Genomic DNA, 23,949 nt, shown 5'->3' on the forward strand with positions numbered 1-23,949 from the left:
TGGTATTTTAAAATAATTATTGTAAAAAAAAATAGAAATGGAGCGATAGATGCAGCTCAACAAACACTAAAGTACCTAAGAACGGAATGGATCGGTTAATCCGAAACGCAAAATAACAAAGATATACTATTATGAGTATATACTATTTCTTTCTCCTGGACAGATATAAGCAGCAAAAAAAAAAGAGGACACTGTTTATGTTCTATCCAAAAATTTTAAAGAGCAAGAGCAAAAGCGTCAATAGAAATTAAACTACTTCTTTAGGCTATCTGTCCGCTAGAGAGAAGATACATGCCTTGAACGTTGTCAATCCTTAGCGTCCGCAATGCCTCCTGGAGTTATCTGGAAAACGTAATCCTTGGGTCAAAGATATCAACAGATCATTCTTCATTTTCACCATTTGCTTTCAGCAAAAAAGGTAAAAGATTTCATAATAAAACAAATCAAATCAGTTCTTTTGATATTTTTAAGTAGCTGAGCCTATTATCTCTAAAAGGTTTCGACATTGAACATGCTTTAGTACCACTATTTGACGATCTAGTTTTACAATTAATTCAGTCGAAACTCTTATCTTTTGATATTGTTAATAGTTTCATAGATTTGGAAAAACCAAAAAAATAAATAAAGTTGTATAAATTTGAAGGATATGGCTTCAGCCTCTGGAAGATTGGGAGCGTCAAACATCTTGCAGACGCGCTGCTCGCCTTTGCCTTTCCTCAGCATGAGTCGGATGGTGACGGCGTGGGCAAGCACATGACCTCCCGCTGGCTTCTTAGGATCCGATATGAACATACCTCCTCCAGGATCAGCAATTACTAACAATAACAAAAAAGAAATACGAATTCTGACGATTATAAAAAATCAGCATCGATGAACAAATATGCTTAAGACAAAAATTGCTAGTTATATTTCACATTTTCAACACAAACTGCTTGTTATTAGAATCCATTTTGGCATCTTTCTATCGAGCAGGGAATTAATACTAATTGCACGTTAAAATAATATATAATATTTTTTTAAAAGAAGATTTATTTGCCCATAAAACGCAAATCATTTATTAAAAACACATGTCGAGATCCGAAATCTAACCTTGGTTGGTTATGAAGACTGCCACATTGAACTCCTCGGCGATCTTAATCAGGCGGGAGAGCATTTGCGCCAATTTTTGCTGCAAAAGAGGGGTTGAAGAACAAGACAAAATATAATATGAGCTTGTGCTGTGTGACTGTGAGATGAGCGCATTAAGCAAACCTGGCGCTCGGCAAGCTCGCCGCGTCCAGAGAAGTCGACCCGGAACAATGCGATCACGGAATCCACAATCTGCAATCCCACACAGGCTAATTCAAAGTTAACAGCGGCAGGTGATTAAAAAACAAAATGAAGGCATAGTTTAGGGTCCAGTTTTGGACCAGAAGCCTGAAGGGCTCTTCGGACATCTTGGCGGCGAGGCCGAGGAGCAAATTGTACTGGTGCTCGTAAGTATAGGCACGCGCGTATATGATCTGTTCTTCCAACGTGCACAAATGAATCGGGATTAGTCATTTTTATCTAAGCATAAAAAAAGAATTTAAGGAGGTGAAAGAAGAATTCTAGGCCTTGCGTTATCAAGAACGGCCCCCGCGTCCATCCCAAACCTCTCTGCAATCGGCACGATCCGATCTGGACGGCTGGAGATTCAATCAAGGAAAGACGTGGACATTTCAATTGTTGTTTACCTCCAAACCAATCAATCACAGAAGATAACTTAATTGGGGATCAGAAGGATACAAAGTTCCCTCGGTGTCGATATACGCGACCTTCCCGTTGCCTCCGTGCATGTGGATCGGTAGCTGTCGAGAGCAAAAATGCCGAGTGAGTCATAAGAAGAGGAAATCTCCAGTGTGTTGAATTGATCAAATGACATGCACCTGCGTCGATACGCAGAGCGTGTGCGCCAATTGCGTCTTCCCTGATCTGCTCGATTTTTGGTGGACAATCACGACTCAGTTTAAGTTGCGTTATACTAGGAAACAGGTGGAGCGAAAGGGAATAAAGATCAGTTGCATAAAAGTTTCGAACCGGAATTCTCCAAATGCCTCAGTGATTGAGAGGGTCTCGATTCCACCTGTTTAATTTCAATCAGTGTTGTGATATTTCTGTTTAGAAGAGGGAATATTTTTAATATTACCGCCAAGGAGTTCATCCAAAGCCTGGCTCCCCGTAGTAATTCGAATCACCGCCTTTCTCTGTGGAATAGAGTAAGGTCAGCTGGAAATATCGGCCGTTGAAATGTCATTCAACGGATCGGATGTGATCTTACCCTGAGAAGCAGATCGCTTCCGGTTACGTACCCCATGTTCTGCGATTCGTGAACCAGGGAAATGGATTGAATAGATCAAAATAACGACGCGAGTTAGAGCGATTCAGACAAAAAAAATGGAGATGAAGGAAAGGTGCCTAACCACGAGCTTCTCAGCAGCCTCGCAGATCTTATCCACCTTGGCTTCGGATAGTCCCTTGATCCCCGTTAAGTTCTAGAAAAGATGCGAAAATGGTGATTGATTGCTCAATGTTTCTAACGAGATCTGAAGCACAAACATAGATCTAACCTTTTTCGTGTGCATCATTAGACCATTGCAAGTGTAGATCCCTGAATCCTGGAGCTTCTTAATGTCGCCCGCGTTAATCCCTTGCGAAATCACTGCAAGCCCCACTCAATCGATCAAATTACAGAGAACTAGCAAGCGATTCGAGAAAGCCAAGACAAAGCAAATCTCCCAGCGAGACCAGAATATGATCGAACAAACACTCCTACACCAACCCATCAGATCCAAACTAACTAAGGAATGGATGATCAGAATCCGAACCCTAACTGTTCCAACAAAGCGACGAGCTAAACAACGATCGATAAAAACCAATACCGGCAAAACGAGAAAGATTTGCGGATCCGAACTTACATTTGTCGATCGATTCGAAGAGCTCTTCTTCATCTTCATCTTCCCGGTCCACCAGCTGCAGTTGGCCGTGCTCCTCGATCATCTTCTCTTTCCCAGAGCCGAAACCCAACGCGAGAGGTGAGAGACGAAGGAGAGGTTTTGAATCTGACTCCGATTTAAGAATTTTCGAGCGACTTCCGACCTTTCAGCTATTTATAGAGCTGGACTGCAGCGCTCTCCTTCAAACCAGTTGATTCGGGTCTTCCACGTCCGTCCGTTATTTCCCGCCAAAACGAGCAATTTGAATATAATTTTGTATTGAATAGAACACACGAACATCAAACAAGCCAGACAAATGAATGATAAAAACAAAGAGCATAAATAAAATGTCAACCAATCAAACACACGAATTTTGAAGCTCCATGTCGATCGACAACATGCTGATGACCAAATCAATGGTTTTTAAGTCACTAACAGCAAACTAAGTAATTCCACACCATCAAACAACATGTGAACCATTTATATCGAAACAACAAAAATATCTTGATATCATATCAGAATGCTTCAGTTCAATCAGAAGAGGTGGATGCCTGATTTGCAGAAGGCAGATTCAGTTGCCACCCTCCCATTACTCGGCTGAATTCACGAAAGTCCACGTGCACATCGCCATCGAGATCGACTTCCTTAATCATCGCCTCAACTTCTTCATACTGTACTTCTTTACCAAGATTGCCTATGACACTCATGAGCTGCGTGCAGAATTTGTAATTAGCAGACAGTTCTTGATGAAATTGACAAAAATCTTGCATTTTAATTGACTTTGACCTAAGACCAGTCCTGAGACATGTTATCGGAGGGCGACAGATAAGGACCCCCGATTTTTAGGGTCCCTAAATTTGATATACATATATAATATATATTATATATAATTAGATTGATTTAATAAAAATCTAAAAAATATATTTTATTGAATTATTTTAATAAAGGTCCATAAATATATATATTATTGAATTATTTTAATAAAGGTCAATATATATATATATAATTTAAGAAAAAATATAAAAAAATACAAAAGAAAGAAAAAAAGGAATGTAAACTGATACGGTTAGGTCCTGATGGCAAAGTGATAATTATGAAGAGAGGGAAGGGCAAGATGGTCATTACACTGTATAGGGCATTAAAGGGGAGAAGGTGCATTGTTGAGAGGGAGGCTGCTTCGTGGAATTGACTCCGCCGCCAACAGTTGCTTCTTCCTCCTTCTCACTCGAATCCCTCACCGGCGTCGACGCCGACCGCCGCCTATTCTCCTCTCCCTCTTCTCCTTGCAACGCTACTAATGGACCGACCCGCAGCCAACCTTTCTTCCTCCGGATTCTCTTCGCGACGTCACCACCGGGCCGATCTCACGACGTCGTTACCCGCGCTCCTCGTCGCCGGGCAGATCACTGCCTTTCCTCTCCTCCTCGTTGCGCCGCCGCCGGCTCGTCCTCACTGCGCCGTCGCCAGGCAGACCACTGCCTTTCCTCACCTCCCTCGCCGCTGCCGGACCGACGGCCTCCCTCTCCTCCTCCCCGCGACGTTGCTGCCGTCGGACCGGCCATGACTCCTCTCCAGCTTTTCCTCGCGACGCCATCATCAGATAGTTCACAGTCGTTCCTCTCCTCCGCCTCATCTCTTCTCTCAGCCAGCACCACCGCCTGGCTGACCACTGCCCTTCTTTGTTTCCTCCTCGCTGCGCCGTCGCTGGGCAGACCACTGCCTCTTTCCACACCGATGCCATGGTGAGCACTACTGTTGACGCCAGCAGCCACTGCCCTCTTCCTCATCTTCACATGGCGACCATCGGCTTCGAGCACCCACAGTTGGCTCGGGTCGTCGCCCTCCTCCATTTCCTAGTGCACCCTAGCAGCAGTCGTTGGCTGATCCATGGCTTCGTTGACGGCACAGCGGTTGTCATGCTCTGATCCACACTGTCGTACAATTTTGACGTCGATCCGGTATCCGATCCACGCCGCCGTGCGCTTTCGGCACTGGTCGAGCCTTCAAGCCATCGTCGTATTTCGTCCTTCGAGAGGTGGTTGTATTTCGACTCGTGTGCTTATGTTGTATTCTTGTCTGTGTACTGATGTTGTATCCCGGCTAGCGTGCCGATAGTTTATCCCGGTCTGTGTACCGGTGTCTTATCCCGGTCTGCGTACCGGTGCCTTGTCCCGGCCTGCATCCCGGTGCATTATCCCGGTCTGCGTACCGGTGCCTTATCCCGGTCCGCGTACCGGTGCCTTATCCCGGTCCGCGTACCGGTGCCTTATCCCGGTCCGCGTACCGGTGTCTTATCCCGGTCTGCGTATCAGTGCCTTATCCCGGTCTGCGTACCGGGGGTCTTATCCCGGTCTGCGTACCGGTGTCTTATCCCGGTCCGCGTGCCAATATTGTGTCCCGGCCTGCGTGCCGTTAGTACCTCCCGGCCTGCGTGCCGGTGCTTTACCTCGACCTGCAGTTTGACTTCCGGCCCCGTGCCACGTCCTGCTTCGCGTCGTCAGATCCAGCTCTACAGCCTGATCAAAGTCAGCTACTCTTCCGGGTCGCGACAACTCGAGCCGCGTCCCATCCGAGGGCGCCCCCTGGGCCAGGGTACGTTCTTTGTTCATATTCTTTATACGCCTTTTATTATTTTATGGCTTAGTCGGGTACTAATATATTCGTTGGATCTGCCTCGAGTATCGGGGTACCGGGGGTCGGGTCAACCCGGTCGCTAGATGCAGGTAGCGTTGACCAGAGGACTTCTGAAGACTTGGTCAACACGGGAGTCATCTCAGCACACCCCCCTCCGGGACGTCGCGACTTCGTCAACATTTCATCCACCTCACCCGACGGGCCGTCTGACTCAGCTTCCGGACGGGATCAAATTTGGCGCCGTCTGTGGGAACACAACAGCCTGTTCTGGAACGTGAAGATGGACGACGTCGGGAGGTTCTATGCTATTATCACAATCCCGGAGGATCTCGATGCACATATTATTTTCTATCCTCACTCCACCGGTATTCGGGAGTCGAGGGATTGAGTGGAGCTTCAGTCGGCTAACAGGTTAGTTTTTCCGTTATGTTTTTTCCCTGACTCCACGGGTATTCGGGAGTTAAGGGATCGAGACAAACCCTTAGTCGGTTGGTACGACTCCCCGATCAGGTACGATTACAAGCTCTGATCTTTTTTTACGATTATAGGAACTGTTATATTTCCCTGATAAAAGAGTAAGAGCCTAGTTCCTGGATCAAAGACTAGAGCCTTCAATTTCTGATCGGACACTAGGGGCCCAGCTCCCCGCTCATACACTTGGGACACAGCTCCCCGCTCATACTCTAGGGGCACAGCTCCCCACTCATACACTTGGGACACAGCTCCCCGATCATAGACTTGCAGTACCACTTCCCGATCAGGATCTAGGGGCCTCGTTCTTTGATTACGGGCTAGGGATCTTATTCTCCGATTAGGGACCAGGGGCCCAGTTCCTCGATCATGTGTGCTACAGGCTCTGCACCCTTCACCATGAGGCTCTGCATCCTCTTACTGTTATAGTCTCTGCACCCTTCATCAGGGGCTCAGCATTCTCTACTACTATATGCGATTCATTTTATTATTATTATATGCTTTGCATTCTCCACTTGTTTTGTAGCCTCTTATGTCTACAAGCTCTGCTTCTTACACTCGCGAGGCTCTGCTTCCTGCTATTATTACGGACTCTGCTCCCTCATATGGCTATGGACTTCACTTCCTTTGACAGTCAAGGCACAAATTATTCTCTCCCTGACTCCGCGGATATTTGGGAGTCAAGGGATCAACACTATTTATCCACTGACTGTATGAGCATTTGGGAGTTGAGCCAAGCCAGCCAGTTGACGTCACTTCACAATCAGGTATGATGAAAGCTCTATCTCCTCATGTTGCTATCGGCTTTGCTTCTATGAGCTTCAAGGCTTAGCCTCCCCCGTTCGGGGTTGAGCTATCGCCACGTGGCTCGGACCAGAGTAGTACCACCAGTCTCAGATATGAGTATTGCTAGCGATCTCTCGGTCGGAGGGTCAAACCAATCCTCAATCGGACTTTCAGACCAATTCCCGGTCGGACTTTCAGACCAATTTTCAGTCAGACTTTCAGACCAATTCCCGGTCGGTCTTTCAGATCAATTCCCGAGCAGGTCTCCAGATCAAGTCCTGGTCGGATCTCTAGATCAATTCCAGATCAGGCCTTCAGATTGCTTTTTTGTCAGACCTTCAGATTGTTTCTCGATCAGGTCTTCAGATCAAGTCCTGGTCAGACCCCCATAGCATTTTTTGATAAATTCCTAGTCAGATTTCCAGATCAATTCCTGATCAGGTCTCCAGATTAAGTACTGGTCAGGCCTTCGGATCACCACCCGGTCGGGATTCCAGACTCTCGCCTCAGTGCGAGTTATAAGTGAGCATTGCTCTCACGCGCAACCCCCCAACAACCGAGCTGCTCGGTCGGCTGTCCCAGACTCTCATCTCAGTGCGAGTTATAAGTGAGCTCTGCTCTCACGCCCAACGACCGAGCTGCTCGGTCGGCTGTCCCAGACTCTCGTCTCAGTGCGAGTTATAAGTGAGCTCTGCTCTCACGCCCAACGACTGAGCTGCTCGGTCGGCTGTCCCAGACTCTCGCCTCAGTGTGAGTTATAAGTGAGCTCTGCTTTCACGCCCAACGACCGGCAGGTCGGGTCCCAGACTCTCGCCCAGTGCGAGTTATAAGTGAGCATGCTCTCACGCCTCCAGACTCTCGCCTCAGTGCGAGTTATAAGTGAGCATGCTCTCACGCCCAATGACCGAGCTGCTCGGTCGGCTGTCCCAGACTCTCGCCTCAGTGTGAGTTATAAGTGAGCATGCTCTCACGCCCAACGACCGGCAGGTCGGGTCCCAGACTCTCGCCCCAGTGCAAGTTATAAGTGAACATGCTCTCACGCCCAACGACCTCTCGGTCGGTGCTCATCACTCACTCGCAGCTCTGTATGACACTCGTCATACTCGCTTCACTCGCCGCTTTGCTCGGCACTCATCGTGCACGCTTCGCCGCTCTGCTCGGCACTCATCCTTAGAGCATCCACATCAGTTTCCCTATCACTATATCTAAAATTTAGGGTAAATAGCTCACTATATTAAATTTAGACAATCACTTTTCACTACACACTACATCAACTACCCTAAAATTTCCATTATCTTCAATTTTTTATTATTTTCTTCTCTTTCTTCTATTTTTTATTACTATATTTATATAATGAGTGGAAGGAGAGAGAATGAGTGAAAGGAGAGAGATTGAAAAGAAATATTATTATATGTTTAGGGTAGAGTTTTCATTCCCTAAATTTAGAGAATCACTATTCATCAAATCTAAATTTAGGGAATAGATAGGGTAGCTGATGCAAAGGTTTTTTAGTTACCCTATTCAAAATTTAGGGTAAAATCTTTGGATAGGGTAGCTAATGTAGATGCTCTTAGCGCTTCGCTTACCGCTGTGGCTGGGTCGGCACTTATCGCTTACTTGTCGCTCTGCTCGACATACTCGCCCCGCTCGTCACTCGCCATTCGTATTTCGCTCATCGCTGTGGCTTGTCCGTTTACTTGACCACTCACCGGTACCACTCGTCTACTCGCTTTACGCTGATCGACCTATCGCTTAAAGACTTTCTCGGCTGTGCACTTTACATCGCTCGCCCATCGTCTTTCGACCTGCTCGGTAGTCACCTTATCGCCCGGTCGATATTTTTTCGCTAGGTCGTGACTTATTGCCGCTCGGTCTGCACTCGCTAGGTCACGCTCACGACTTTGCGTGTCCATCATTCTCTTTATGGCCAGATCACGATTTACTATCGATCAGTCGGCACTCGCTCGGTCACGCTCTTTATTGCCAGGTCGTGATTCACTATCGCTCAGTCGGCACTCGCTCGGTCAACACTCGCTCGGTCACGATCATAGCTTTGCTCATCCATCATTTTCTTTATTTGCCCGGTCGCGTTTACGGATTCACTTGTCCCGGTCGCAATTTACTATCGCTTGGTCGATATTTTTCTCGGTTGTGCTCATTGCTCTGCTCGTCCAGCCGTCTCGATTACTTGGTCGCGATTTATTGACGCTCGGTCAGTATTTTTCTTAGTGGTGCTCATGGCTCTGCTAGTCCATCAGTCTCTCTATGGCTAGGTCGCGATTTACTGTTGCTCGATCGGCATTTTTCCAAATTGCGGTTACTCTTGCTCAGTAGTCATTTTCTCGGTCGCGCGTTTGATACCACTTGCCCATCGTCTCTCGACCCGCTCGATTGTTTCCCTATCGCCCGATCGACATTAGTGTTTTACTTCTCGCTTGGCATGTACATAATCGCTCGATCAATCTGCTTAGCATCTCTCGACCGTCTGCTCGATATCGCTCGACATTCGCCAGATCGCTCTTTCGACACTTGCTCGATGTCTTTTGTCGCTCGGCCAACGCTTATTCTTTTCGTTGTTCTGTCGGTTACTCGTCATCACAGTTACTCATTTGATGTTATATGACAAACCCGCGATGTGACTTTGCATTCAGTAGCGATTTTATTTTTCGTTTGGCTGGGTCTAGTCAGTCGGACTTGCGCCTCCTTCGACTAGACTTGAAGGGGAGACTTGTGATACGGTTAGGTCCTGATGGCAAAGTGGTAATTATGAAGAGAGGGAAGGGCAAGATGGTCATTACACTGTATAGGGCATTAAAGGGGAGAAGGTGCACTGTTGAGAGGGAGGTTGCTTCGTGGAATTGACTCTGCCGCCAACAGTTGCTTCTTCCTCCTTCTCACTCAAATCCCTCACCGGCGTTGATGCCGACCGCCGCCTATTCTCCTCTCCCTCTTCTCCTTGCGACGCTACTAATGGATCGACCCGCAGCCAACCTTTCTTCCTCCGGATTCTCTTCGCGACGTCACCGCCGGGCAGATCTCACGACGTCGTTACCCGCGCTCCCCGTCGCCAGGCAGATCACTGCCTTCCCTCTCCTCCTCCTCGTTGCGTCTCCGCCGGCTCGTCCTCACTGCGCCGTCGCCGGGCAGACCACTGCCTTTCCTCACCTCCCTCGCCGCTGTTGGACCGACAGCCTCCCTCTCCTCCTCCCCGTGACATTGCTGCTGCCGGACCGGCCATGGCTCCTCTCCAGCTTCTCCTCGCAACGCCATCATCAGATAGTTCATAGTCGTTCCTCTCCTCCGCCTTATCTCTTCTCTCAGCCAGCACCACCGCCTGGATGACCACTGCCCTTCTTTGTTTCCTCCTCGCTGCGCCGTCGCCGGGCAGACCACTGCCTCTTTCCACACCGACGCCATGGTGAGCACTACTGTTGACGCCAGCAGCCACTGCCCTCTTCCTCATCTTCACATGGCGACCACCGGCTTCGAGCACCCACAGTTGGCTCGGGTCGTCGCCCTCCTCCATTTCCTAGTGCACCCTAGCAGCAGCCGTCGGCTGATCCATGGCTTCGTTGACGGCACAGCGGTTGTCATGCTCTGATCCACACTGTCGTACAATTTTGACGTCGATCCGGTATCCGATCCACGCCACCGTGCGCTTTCGGCACTGGTCGAGCCTTCAAATCCATCGTCGTATTTCGTCCTTCGGGAGGTGGTTGTATTTCGACTCGTGTGCTTATGTTGTATTCTTGTCTGTGTACTGATGTTGTATCCCGGCTAGCGTGCCGATAGTTTATCCCGGTCTGTGTACCAGTGTCTTATCCCGGTCTGCGTACCGGTGCCTTGTCCCGGTGCCTTATCTCGGTCTGCGTACCGATGCCTTATCCCGGTCTGCGTACCGGTGCCTTATCCCGGTCCGCGTACCGGTGTCTTATCCCGGTCCGCGTACCGGTGTCTTATCCCGGTCTGCGTGCCAATCTTGTGTCCCGGTCTGCGTGCCGTTAGTACCTCCCGACCTGCGTGCCGGTGCTTTACCCCGACCTGCAGCTTGACTTCCGGTCCCGTGCCACGTCCTGCTTTGCGTCGTCAGATCCAACTCTACAGCTTGATCAGAGTCAGCTACTCTTCCGGGTCACGACAACTCGAGCCGCGTCCCATCCGAGGGCGCCCCCCTGGGCCAGGGTACGTTCTTTGTTCATATTCTTTATACGTATTTCATTATTTTATGGCTTAGTCGGGTACTCATATATTCGTTGAATTTGCCTCGAGTATCGGGGTACCGGGGGCCGGGTCAACCCGGTCGCTGGATGCAGGTAGCGTTGACCAGAGGACTTCTGAAGACTTGGTCAACACGGGAGCCATCTCAACACACCCACCTCCGGGACGTCGCGACTTCGTCAACATTTCATCCACCTCACCCGACGGGTCGTCTGACTCAGCTTTCGGACGGGATCATAAACAATTCCGTTGTAGATTTTATTTCTTGTACAATTCTTTTTTCATTAATTTGTTTACAGAAGTCATAAGACTGAAGGGTAAAGTATGAATACTAAATATTAATTTCCTCCCTTCTTCTCCTTAAAATCTTTTCTAATTAAATCAAAAAAGTTTATCATCCAATTGAAATTTTAGTTTTATCAATATCATCATTCATCAATATATAAACTTACAACGTAAGTTTCTACTCATTTATATTTTTTCTTATTGTCAATATTCAATATTGATTTTTAATATTATATTAGAGTCAATATTTTATAATTTTTCTTACCGATTTAAAAGAATTTAAATAAATCATCCCAATTTAATCATCATAAAATAGATTATATCAATTGCTTCAAGCACAAACCAAGCTTGATTATTCTTTAACTATCATTTTCACTCCTTGTGTTTATTTCATTATTAGCTTTGTTGCTGGTTTTTTGATGTTTTATTTTTACACTTGAAATTTGTAGTATAAATATGTTTCCAAAGAAATCTCAATCTTGGAGTCAGAAAAGAAACAAAAGAAAAAGAGTGGAACAGATTATTAAAATTCACAACGATGTTCTTCGTAAGTTTTTTAAAGCTAGCTCTTCAATTAAAGATTCAATTGATGAATTACAAAAAGAAAGTTAAGAAGAACTAAATGGTCATACAACAAATGAGCAACAATCAACTAATCAAGAAGAACTAAATAATCATGCAATCAATGAGCCGGAAGAATTGAGAGAAAATGATGATCATAATCATGCAAAGAATGAGCAGGAAGAATTGAAAGAAAATGATGATAATGATTTGAATATAAATGACTTGACAATTTTATAATGCAGGATCTCCTGGACTATTTTTTGTGGTCCAGGGGTGTGTCACTCGTATTTGCGGCCGGATCGTGGCAGCGATCCGGTCGCAAATGGTTGCGATCTCTTCCTGGGTTCACCGTCCTCACCAGCTTATAGTTTTTGTTCGGAGCGAGCGATCGGAGGTTGCCCAGAGGACATCCTCATTCGGCGCCTAGTAACCTGACCACTTATCCACCACCGGAGGGCTGCAGGCAACCTCTGGCCGCCCGCTCCGAACAAAAACTATAACCTGGTGGGGACGATGAACCCAGGAAAGGATTGCAACAATTTGCAACCGGATCACGACCACGATCAGACCGCAAATACGAGTGACACATCCCTTCGACCATAAAAAAATGATCCAGGAGATCTGTGCTCCAATTTTATGTATTGAAAATGAGATGTTAGAAAAACTTGATTTTGAAGACCTTATTGATGATTTTGCTTTTTAAAATACTATAGATTTTTTCAATGATTATCTCATACTTTTTTTTTATTTGTAGGTATTATACTTTTTGGAAAAACTTAGGAAACATATTTTGTACCGTATTGCATTTTTTGATGAATTTTCAGAAATATATTTTGTATGAAGTTTATCATATTTTAAAAGAAATATATTGATTTTTAAATTTTTCTATTAAACAATATTCAAATTATATGTTAGTAAAAAAAAAAAAAATCCTATAGAGATTTCTTTTTTCTTTTCACCTCAGGGCCCCCAAAAGTCAGGGTCGGCCCTGCTTTGACCTAAAGAAGGTGGTTGTTAGTTAATAGATCAGATCTTTGAACATTAGCCTAAGAAGATTATCATTTACCTCATTGGGAGAGATTAATCCGTTGTTATCTTTATCAAAAAGTTTAAAGGCTTCTTTCAGTTCCTCCTCAGCATTAGCCTCCTACAAAGGCAAGATTTTATGACAAACAAATCGTTAATCCCAACAATGTTAAGCACAGCTAAATTACCGTAATCGCGTTAAAAATTATGTCCTGAAACTCATTTAACTCAATGGTTCCATTTCCATCTGTGTCCACCTCCTTGATCATATCCATCAGGTCTTTTCTGGTTGGATGGTAACCCATGGATTGAAGGACAGACTCCAGTTCTTGAGGCGTGATGTGGCCTATCACATTCTCAAATCAAAAGAGGAAATAAAGGGAGAAAGATGTCGATGACAAAGCCAAAAAAGAAAGTACCATCTCCGTTCCTGTCGAAGAGGGCGAAAGCCTCCTGGTGATCAGCTAGGCATGCCAGGAAATTCTTTTCTTGAAGAGGATCCATGAAGGTCGTGAGTAATAAAGTTTAAGGGAAGGGAGATAGTTTTTGCAGTCAGTAGTGACGAGTGAATAAGAATATATAGACCATTGACTGAAGTTTCCATGAAATAGGATCCTACAGGGGGAAGAAATTTCTCTATCTCCGTAAGGCGAGCATATACTAATTTGTATTGGATTTCTCTCGAGTTTCTAGGAAGGTAAACAAGAGTGTTTTCTCAAGCTAAACACGGAAGCTTCCCGGTGGCTTCCGTGAATCGTATTGGGGGTAACAAATTGATGGGTTGCACATGAAATTGTATACCTCGCAGTTAGTTTGATGATACTAGAAAATTATGAACGTGTTATAACGTTGGGCGTGCCTGTCGACGATCGCACGCTACGGTTTGAGACATCGACAGACGTCAGAGACCCACCGCATTTGATTGTGTGGGCTGGTGGGGTGGGCTTTGCTGCTGCAGCCCGAGACAAGGCCACTTGCCTTTGTCACGCACTTTGACAGTTGCGAATTGACAACAGGCCCATGCTCTAACCAGCGTGGCCCACGAGTTGGCTTGTTACTTATGTGATGGTTACAACCTTGTTACATCGCGTCCGTTCAAAATGGATCCAAGCGCTGCGTTTCGGAGGTGAACAAAGGCGAATTGGGATTTACAGGTCGAGCTTGCGGCGGGGGAGGCGGCGGCGGCGGGAGGTGGCAGCGGCGAGATCGTGGATTGTCTCCGAGACGAGTTCCTTGAAGATAAGGCGCTCGATGTGGAGGATGGCGTCGGACATTTCGGCGCCCGGCCTGGTCCAACCGTCGGTCAGCCCTGCGTTGATGTCCTTCCGGACCGCGCTGACCACGGCGGTGTCCTCCACGTTGCTCTCCTCCTCCTCAGCTGCCAGCTGTTCGCGTATGCGCTGCAACTCCGTCCAGACCTGTCGCAGAAGCAACTCGTCGCCCCCGGCGAGACACGCCGGCGAAGAGGGAGCGGTGCGGGAGAAGGCTTCCCGAGAGGAGACCCGGCGCTTTCTGTCGAGGATCTCGGCCACGGTATCGAAGACGAGGCGGCGGTGGAGGCGGTCCGCCTTGCACGAGTTGCCGGCGTGGCGCTTCTCCAGCATCGCGTACACGGCGCCGCACGACTCCTTGTAGCGGTGGCAGGCGCGGACGACCTCGCACACGTAGGCGTAGTCGTGGTCCACATCCTCCGGCCAGATGTCCACGTCTCCGTCGTTGGTCGATTCGGTTGAGGACCATTGCGACTCCTCCCACTCGTCCGTTTGCCGATCTGCAGATAGGAGCGCATCAGCATTCATGGTCGAAGAAAAATGGCGGAGGACGAGTAGTTGATCGGGGGAAGAGATTGTGGGTCATACCTTTGAAATCGATGCATCGCTTGCTGAGCGGCGAGGGAGAAGGCGAGCCAAGGAATGAGAGGGAGTCAAGAACGGAGACGGGGCTCGGCTGCCGGTCCACCACAGAAACCTTCTCCACCCCGGTGAACTCCGCAATGCTGTCGACCAGCTTGTTGCATCGCTGCAAAACAGTACGCCCCGATCTGTACTCCTCCGCCAGCGATCTCTGTGTCGTCAAAGCCACGTAATGGATTTACAATCGCGAGTTGATTCGCGTCCAACGAGGACAAAAAATAGTTGTACCTCGAAGTCTAACTGGGAGGACGCACTGCCACTGCTCTCGGAAAATGTGGCGAAGGTATCGTCCTCCGCGGGTGAATAGTTCTTCCCTACTGGGGATGGATCAGCTGTTGGTCGTTGAGTCCCCGGCGATCGAAGCGGATCGGACCCCGATCGCTTTGGGCTGCGTTTGGGGGAAGACACCGGAGAGATTGTTTGTGGCCGCAGCGAACTCTTCTGAACTGCCGCATTATCCGGAAGCCGCTTTACCGGCGAGCTTAGGCTCTCAGGCGATCGCAGTCCTCGATTCCTTTGCTCATTCCTTCCACTGGTCGGGCGATCGACCGGCGTGGGCTGGCGGCGGATAGGAGGAGGGCTCTGGCGACTGGCGCCACTTCTGGGCGGAAGCCGAGGCGGTTTGGTTGCTGGATTCATGATCACGATTGGAGTTTGAACAACATCGCTACTGCGTTGGTAGGCAAAAGGATTGCGGCGGTCATTGACCAAGTGAGAAGGGTTGCGGTGGAGGAGCCCCTTGAGCTGAAGCGCCTCCAAAATCTGCTTTACGGTTTCCGTGCCCTTCGTCGAATCGTTGAATCCTCGCATCCGGAGCCACTTCTCGATCTCGCCGTGAAGTGCCCAAGACTGTTTCGGCTCGGGGAAGAAGTCCTGGACGTCGAAGATCTTCCTCTGGAGTTGTGGCTTTGCCATCGTCAAGTTAGTGAGCTTGAATTTAGAAACGCTGATCGACTTAAAGAATTCCTCCGCAGATATTGGCTCAGATTCCGCCGTCGCCGGAGAGCCGGAGTCAACGCCGTGGCACGACGGGTCTTTCCGAGCGCGTGCCTCAGAGGCGGATCGCCGGAGCTCGACCCGATCAGGAGCAGATCCACCTTCCCGGTCATCGCTCGAAAGGCCGTCGAGCCCCATTAGCCTCGCGACGACGCTTGGGGACCGCCTCTGTTCCTCTCCCGCTTCGGAGGCGTCCGTTGGGCTCCCGGTGCTGACCGACACAGCCGTACGGATCTCTCGCGGACGGATCTTACCCTTGGAATCAACCACCGCGCGGCTATCGAGAGAGAGCCTCGGAGAGTCGCGGATCGTCCTCCATGAGGTCTTCCCTTCGTCAGCGCTCTCGAAGGCCTGGAGCGGCAGGGGAAGAGACCGCCGCGCAGGAGTCTCCCCCGAGACGCCGCCCATTTCGGAGGAAGGGCGAGCAATCGACGGCGAAGGAGGTGGAAGATGGCTCTCCTTGAAGACCGACAATGCCGACGAAGCCTCCGACTTGGCTGACGGCGAAGCCGACCCAGCCGTCTGCAATTGTTCATTCAACGATCAGAGAAAAAAAACAACCACACCACCGAAAACACTCTCCAGCGACCATCTCACCGAGGCTACGGGAAGGCTGCGGACGGAGAAACTACGCCTCCGGCCAATGAAGCCGCGGTCAAAGAGATGGAGGAGCCCCGCCATGCACCCCATCTGCCGCTGAAGGCGCTGGTTCTCCACTCCTCCTCTGTGGCTGACGACGGCGGGCGTCATCTCCGTCAGCGCCACCGTCCCCCTCTCCTCTTCCAGGTCAGATCTCAACCCCCGACGCCAACTCACTCCGCTCACCCATACACATGCGAGCCCTGTGCGTCGGCTCGCATTCATTCATCGCGACTCCCGCTAAAGGCCTTTAAAAGTGGCGTTGGGCGAGTCGATGACGAAAATGCCCCTCCCATTAAAAAAAAAAAGCGTAACGGCGGACGCATCCACTGACGTCCTTTCCGTTGTGGCGCAGGCACGCCACGTTTGTTCGATTTAGAAGACGCATGAAGATGCCGATTAACAAATGAAGCCAACGAAGATTTTGAATGGAGTCGGTTGCACCGCTGAATTAAGATAATTGCGTGATTAGGGAATGGCACTAACGCGAACCACGAGAAAATGGCGTCGCGTCACCGCAGCACGTGACCGCCGAAAGGGAAGGGCGAAAGTATCTCGCTAGGCGTCGCTGTCGCACCGCGTCCGAGAACCTGAAGTGGGGCACCTTTTGGTGTCTTTTGTTCGCTGCCTTTTTTTGTATCTATCTTTTTGAGCTTTGTTTACGGGTAAGTGAGCTTTGATTGCCAATTGATTGTACCTATCAACCAACACATTCTTCTGCTTAAGTTGAATTTAGCAGAATTTGTAACCCCGATATTCATATCGAACTGTTCATCACTTGATATTTTTTTTATTTATCCGATAGAAAATTTTTATAAAACTAATTTGATCATCCAAGTTGAATGTTACATGATTCATTACTTTTTATACTTAAGTCGAATTTGAATACCTTCTACAAATTTTCTAACTATTTGAATTTATAATATTTTATTCAAAATTAAGATATGAATAATTTAAAGGGAACTCGAATTTGAGTCCTTTTGAATTTTAATTTAATTTCTATTTGAATCAAGTTTGAACCATTCAAATCGAACTCAAATTTGAATTAAAATTATTTATATTTTTGAATTTCAAATTTGAATGTTACATGTATTTTTTGAACGCGAACTCAAATATTAATATTTTTATAATATTCTACTCAATTCGATTCCTTTACATCTTTAAGTTGGACTACACTCACTTAGTCACCGACTACCCTCACTTAGGATGAAAAACAGTACTATGGCTATCCAAACTTTGTCCGATTGATCTTCTCAAGACAAAGACGAAGAAGATTAGGAGAGGGATAGCTGTGAAATTTATCATTCTATTGTGCGGTGCAATACTTTGTGCATTCAAATTTCAAGTGAACCAACTTTTGGAGGAAAATGCTTCTGAGAAAATATTGTGTGTTCTTAGTCATTCAATTTATTAATTCTAGCTAATCTTGTTGATTTGGGCTAAGGTTGTAAACTAGTCAAGCCGAGCTAAATTTATAATATTCAAACTTATTTAATAAGGTCTTCGAGTCAAAGTCCAGATGAGTTTAAAATGAACTAAAGTATTGAATGATTGTTCACTTGATTTGGTTTTATTTTTTTAAAAGCTTAAAACTTTGATTAAAATTATTAGTGTAATCATGCCCTAGAAATTTCAATATGTTGAGTCGTTAACAATTATTTAAGTTTACATTAACACGTTAGATCTAATTCAAGTTATGAGTGTACAGGATGGAAGAAGTCCAAGGTCGGTGATCGAATTCTTGGCAAGAAGAAGTTCTTGCATGTTGAAGACTGAAGGTAAGACAAGAGAAGTCTAAGAAGGCCGAGAATCAGATTCTTGGCATAAAAAAGCATTTATAGGTTGGAAGACTAGAAGCAAGGCAAAAAAAAAGTCCAACAAGGTTAAGAACCAGATTCTTGGTATGAAGATCCGAAGATAAGGAAGCTTCAGACATAAAGTCTAGGGAATAGGAAGTTCATCTGACATGAGGTACTTGGGATCGATTGAGTTTATGGATGAAAATCCTATTTTAGGATATGCCAAACGATTGGTAAGTTTGTCAATCGATTAAGTAGCTAAAACCTAAATTTCAGAAGCAAAAGAATGTATCAATTGTTTGACTAATCGATTGAATAATCATCAATTGATTGAATAATCGATTGAAAAGAAATTTTGCGAGACTAGAACGTTCTCGGATCGATTATTTGATCAATTGGGAATTCCCAACCAATCAATTGAGAAGCTACTCGCGCGAGAACATAAAGGTCCTGGATCGATTGGGAATTCCCAATCGATCAACAGATCATTTGAGAAGTCACTCGTGCGAGAATAAAAAGTTTCCCCATTCGATTGGCTAATCAATTCAGAATTTTCTACGTGAGAACAGAAAGCTCGAACTGCAAAAAAAATAGGATTACCAATAGAATTTTCTATTGTAATTCTATCGGTATAGTCATTTAGTAACAGGATTATAACGAAAAATAGTTGTCGGGAGGTAATTTGTTGCAAACGGATTTATCGACTGAATTTTAACTCAGTCGGTATATATCGATGGAATTTATATTTTCATAGCAAAATTTATCGACGAAAATAATGTTTCCGTCGGTAAATCACGTCGAAAACAGTGTTTTCGGTAGTAGTGGTTACTGACAGAAACTCTGTTTCTGTCAGTGTTTGCCGACAAAAACGTTATTTCCATCGGTATATAATTTTGTAAATACCGGCGAAAGCGTTATTTTCGTTGGTAAACACCGACGAAAACAACGTCTCTGTTGGTAAACCATTACGATAATTACCAATGAAATACCGATTCTGTTGGTAAAATAAAAAAATTACAAGAAAAATATTATATTCATTTTTTACCCAATTTACAATTCATATATACACTAAACCATCATAGACGATGACATTTCATACATACAAACACATACAAACAATCACATTCACACCTTAGACACCTACAAACACATTTCATATATCCTAATAATTCATATGTATATTTTATACGATCCATACAAACATAAATAAACTATAATATCCATACAAACAAACTATCTAATATAAATGGAAACAATCATAATCATCTAAAACAAACAAAATCTTAACAAATCACAATAATAGAAACAAACTAAACTATCTAAATATCCATATATAATTCCAAATTTATAGAATAGATATTTAAATACGTACCATGATAGAAAATACTCCAAATAATACATTTAAATATAATAGATAATCCTGCATAAAGTAAAATGTGATAGAATATGATCATATTTATGAATACAATAAAATTTTATAGTGATTTATATATAACAAATTTTGATATCTGGATAGAAATGAGCAGATGCTGATGATGATGAAAATAATCAATATGTCAATAGGAACTCTTGAAACATACAATAATATAATATTTAAAAATATACAGATTAAATATCAAAATAAAATAAATATATTTTTGTAGTGCTACAATGAAATGGTGAAACCTAAAAAAAAATATGCTGCATGCCTCAACTATTCATGATTAGATCTCTCAAATATACTCAAACAAACAAAGAAGAATATTAATAATTAAAACTGAGTGGGAAGAACTACTTATAAAAGGATGATTCCTCCAAAACTCTGGTAAAGACTTCCTTTAGAAATCGTTACAAGCACATTCGTCAAATATGCAAGAAAGTAAGTGAGAGCAATGATCTAAAAAAGTATAATGTTTAGCTAATTTTAAATGTCAACAAAAAAAAAAGATACCTAGATCATATTTTGGATATCTACTGATGGTGGTGAATTGTTCTTGAGAAGTATAATACAATTAGAGGTGAGCAAATTATAATTAATATCAAAATAGAATAAATATATTTTGCATGTTTTATAAGTGATAAATAAAAAAAGATAAGTGAGTCTTGTGGGTCTTGAGTCTCTTGTGATTCAAGACGATGCAATGCCTAGCTCCATTGAGCAATGACTGCTTGCATTTTGGTAAAGACACCATTATTTCTTGCATCCTGATCGGTCATCCTCTATTTCCATTGTAGACAGAGCGAAAGAGAGATGAAGGTGGAACGAAGCGAAAGAGGCATAACATTGAATATGCAACAAATTTTGCAGATGTGATAACAAAGAGCTTATTGTCTGAAATGCATGACTAGATTACTTCACTTGCAGATCTCATTAGTTTTGGTTGCTTGTTGGACTTTGATGAAGATGTAGTGAGCTACTTATTGAAGAACAAAAATCTCTAGTTGTTTCTTGAAGACGAAGAGTTTCTTGAGTCCTTCAAGCAACCAAAATTAATGAGCCCAATAAGTGAAGCAATATGGTCGTGCATTTCAGACAATAAGCCCTTTGCTATTACATCTGCAAAATTTGTTACATATTCAATGTTGTGCCTCTTTCGCTTCGTTCCAAGTTGTTTCCTGAAGACGAAGTGTTTCTTGAGTCCGTCAAGCAACCACAACTAATGAGCTCAGTAAGTGAAGCAATATGGTCATGCATTTCAGACAATAAGCCCTTTGCTATCACATCTACAAAATTTTTTGCATATTCAATGTTGTGTCTCTTTCGCTTTGTTCCACCTTCATCTCTCTTTCGTTTCGTTCCACCATCATCTCTTTTTTGCTTTGTTCCACCTTCATCTCTCTTTCATTTTGTTGCACCTTCATCTCTCTTTTGTTTCGTTCTACCTTCATTTCTTTATAAGAATATCTTCATCTTATCCTTTTCCCAATGGAATAATCTGGTAGCTTTTGAATCTAAAATCATTCTAGAGGATAGTGTCAGTTTATAACTAACTATGTTGGATGTTATGTTGGATTAGTACCTAGTTTGGATTTTGGCTAGAGGATAGTGTCAGCTTATAACTGTTGTATTCTATAAGCAATAATACAGTAATGTATTTGCACAAAAACAGTTAGCATGCAATAAACAGATAAATAAAAGAGCAGGGTTAGAAAATAGTTATCTGGGGTTGAAGCGTCAGCGTGCCGACTGTCCTTAGAGAATTTATCGCCGTCCCACGGTGCAAAGGCTCTATGGCAAAATCCTCCCAAGATCCGACAACCACTCGTGACGATCGTAGGTGCACTCCAAGACGATCGTCACACTCGAACCCAACCTCAGATCGCACAGACCAAGCCTCAGGACTGTAAAACTCGGGAACCATAAAAAGACCTCAGATCACAGAGAAGAGATGAGAAGAAAGTAGGAATAGCTTGAGTGAATAAGAGAGGCACAGCGCCTCCCCTTTTATTCACTATGAAGAGACTCGAAGCACTGCTTCGCCAGCGAACAAACGCGTCGCTGTTTCGTCTCCTGTGTCCTTTCCTCACGCGGGTGTTGGAGTGTATACTGAAAGCCTAAGATTTTGTAAACATTTGTTTTGAATAAAGAATCACATTTGGTCAAATTATCTACATTTATTTGTAGTTGTTCAATTAATTTATATTGTAGATAACATAGCATGTGGTGTCACATGCAGAAGATGATGTTATCAGTACCTTATAAATTATAAACAGTAGCTCACGACCAAAATGGAAAGGAACAAATCATTAGAAGGTCGTAGTGTAATTAGGTATTAGTTTATCTTGACTGTATAATTACACTAGTACACTTAGAGTGTATTAAGTAGGACCATTTGAGGTCATTTCTTTTATACTGACTTTATAAAGGAACAAAGACCTCAGTTATTATGGAAGTGTGTGCTCTTAATCCTAATATAATAACAAGCACATATATTTGATATTTATTTCTTTAATTTATCAATGGGTGAGATTTAGTTCGATGAATCAATAAGCCCGATAAATTGGGAAATGATATCACTTATAGTGTGTGTTGTTGATTATAGAAGGAAGCTGTGTCCTAGAGATACTAGGTTGATAATGTCCTCAAGAGGAGCTCATAAGGATTGTCATGTTAAACCCTGCAGGTGGACTTAGTCCGACATGATGATAAGTGATCCGGCGGTAAAAATCCGGAACCCCATAAGGAGTCAACGCTGAGGGGAGGTCACAAGGTCCAATGGCTCGCCGGAAAAGGGCGAGCCGACCGGACTCAGAAGAAAGGAAAATCTGATAGTAAAAGGCACCCTGGTAGGGACCAGGGGTCCGACGCTCAAATAAAGCAGTGCGTAATGACCGAGCGGAAGGAGGTGCCGCCCGGACGGCGCAAAGAATCAAGGCCGCCCGGACGACGTTCATCGCCCGCTCGGCGGGCCGGGCACCCTAGTCAGACGGTGGGTAAAAGACGGGGACATCTTCTGACAGCCGTCAAGTCGTATGGCTGTGCCATACTTCTAGTCTGACAACGGGTGGTCCTGCCGTCCCATCAAAGAACATGCTCGGACTGTGGCAGCATGGTGTCAGGTAAGATCTCTGACAAGTGCATACCGTGGTATGGGTTGCTGACACGTACGCACCTCAGTGGGCGTGCATCGGTTCCTTCTCCGTCTTATATAAAGAGGCTATTACTTCGCCAAAGGTACGTAGAATACGAATTTGGCAGCCACTTTCTCCAACACTTACCTGACTTGAGCGTCGGAGGACCGTCGCCGGGACACCCCTCCCGGCTCGGTTTTGTTGCAGGTTCGCCGGAGCACTCGAGGATCCAGTAGAGAGCGCCACGTGCCCAGCATCCGCTGACTCTTGATTCGGACAGGATCAAATTGGCGCCGTCTGTGGGAACGCTCCTGCATCCGATCGGAGACAATGGACGAGGCTGGACGACAACACACGGTGACGCTTTCAGCAGAAGAACTCGATGCTCTGGTCGAGATGAAGGCCGCCAAACTCATGGAGCAAAAACAAAAAGCATCCGCCGAGCGGGCGGAGCAACAAGCAACATCTGCGTCTGGTGGCCGAGCGGAAGCACCTCCAGCCACCGTCGCATTCCATCGGACCTTATTTCGCACCCCTGCAGCCCGGAGAGATAGAGGATCTTCCTCAGATGAAATGCCAAGACGGGATGACAGGAAGGGGAAAGCTCCCCGAGCGGACTCCTCCCCCGAGCGGATCAATCGCCAATTTTCGAAGGCTATCCTACGAGACCCTCTGCCCAAGCACTACGTGCCTCCGACGATCGGCGAATACAATGGAACAACAGACCCGGATGATCATCTGGGTAAGTTCGACAATACAGCCACGCTCCATCAGTACACAGATGGAGTAAAGTGTAGAGTCTTCCTTACCACCCTCTCGGGATCGGCTCAACGGTGGTTTCGGAGGTTGTCGGACGGATCCATCACGAGCTTCAAGGAATTCCGAACGGCCTTCCTCCACCACTTCGCCAGTAGTCGGCGTTATCAAAAGACAAGTGTCAGCTTATTCGCCATCAAGCAAGAGCCAAGAGAATCGCTTCGAGGCTATATTCAGCGATTCAACCAAGTGGCGATGGATATCCTCACGGCCACATCGGAGACGATGATGAATGCCTTCACACAAGGCCTTGTGGATGGGGACTTCTTCCGGTCGCTCATCCGAAAGCCGCCCCGA

The 23,949-nt window shown here is 45.6% G+C and overlaps 3 protein-coding genes and 1 long non-coding RNA gene across 5 annotated transcripts; 1 reads left to right on the forward strand and 3 right to left on the reverse strand.

Moving 5' to 3' along the window:
• Positions 1-72: 72 nt before the first annotated feature.
• Positions 73-3,178, reverse strand: LOC122049267 (meiotic recombination protein DMC1 homolog). The gene is made up of 14 exons (XM_042610675.1): positions 2,937-3,178; positions 2,589-2,680; positions 2,442-2,513; positions 2,300-2,338; positions 2,168-2,225; positions 2,059-2,104; positions 1,908-1,953; positions 1,768-1,829; positions 1,601-1,667; positions 1,410-1,502; positions 1,252-1,320; positions 1,090-1,168; positions 649-815; positions 73-351 (listed from the first exon to the last, which is right to left on the reverse strand). Exons 1-14 carry the CDS (start codon positions 3,016-3,018, stop codon positions 307-309), a joined length of 1,017 nt encoding a protein of 338 aa, XP_042466609.1. The 5' UTR covers positions 3,019-3,178; the 3' UTR covers positions 73-306.
• Positions 3,179-3,309: 131 nt separating this feature from the next.
• On the reverse strand, positions 3,310-13,832 carry LOC122046275 (neo-calmodulin-like). 2 transcript variants are annotated; one of them, XM_042606886.1, is made up of 4 exons: positions 13,358-13,832; positions 13,127-13,266; positions 12,979-13,059; positions 3,310-3,664 (listed from the first exon to the last, which is right to left on the reverse strand). In XM_042606886.1, exons 1-4 carry the CDS (start codon positions 13,440-13,442, stop codon positions 3,485-3,487), a joined length of 486 nt encoding a protein of 161 aa, XP_042462820.1. In that variant the 5' UTR covers positions 13,443-13,832; the 3' UTR covers positions 3,310-3,484. The 2 variants fall into 2 exon arrangements, with proteins under 2 accessions (XP_042462820.1, XP_042462819.1); XM_042606885.1 differs by having other exon boundaries at positions 3,314-3,664; positions 13,127-13,284.
• LOC122046276 lies at positions 5,850-17,211 on the forward strand. Its single transcript, XR_006130247.1, has 2 exons — positions 5,850-6,826; positions 16,842-17,211. It is a non-coding gene; the product is annotated as an uncharacterized LOC122046276 (long non-coding RNA).
• LOC122046273 (protein LONGIFOLIA 2-like) lies at positions 13,945-16,728 on the reverse strand. The gene is made up of 4 exons (XM_042606884.1): positions 16,445-16,728; positions 15,080-16,369; positions 14,798-15,002; positions 13,945-14,709 (listed from the first exon to the last, which is right to left on the reverse strand). Exons 1-4 carry the CDS (start codon positions 16,709-16,711, stop codon positions 14,087-14,089), a joined length of 2,385 nt encoding a protein of 794 aa, XP_042462818.1. The 5' UTR covers positions 16,712-16,728; the 3' UTR covers positions 13,945-14,086.
• Positions 17,212-23,949: the final 6,738 nt, after the last annotated feature.

The sequence above is a fragment of the Zingiber officinale genome, chromosome 2B, assembly GCF_018446385.1.
Source record: "Zingiber officinale cultivar Zhangliang chromosome 2B, Zo_v1.1, whole genome shotgun sequence".
Taxonomy (NCBI): domain Eukaryota; kingdom Viridiplantae; phylum Streptophyta; class Magnoliopsida; order Zingiberales; family Zingiberaceae; genus Zingiber; species Zingiber officinale.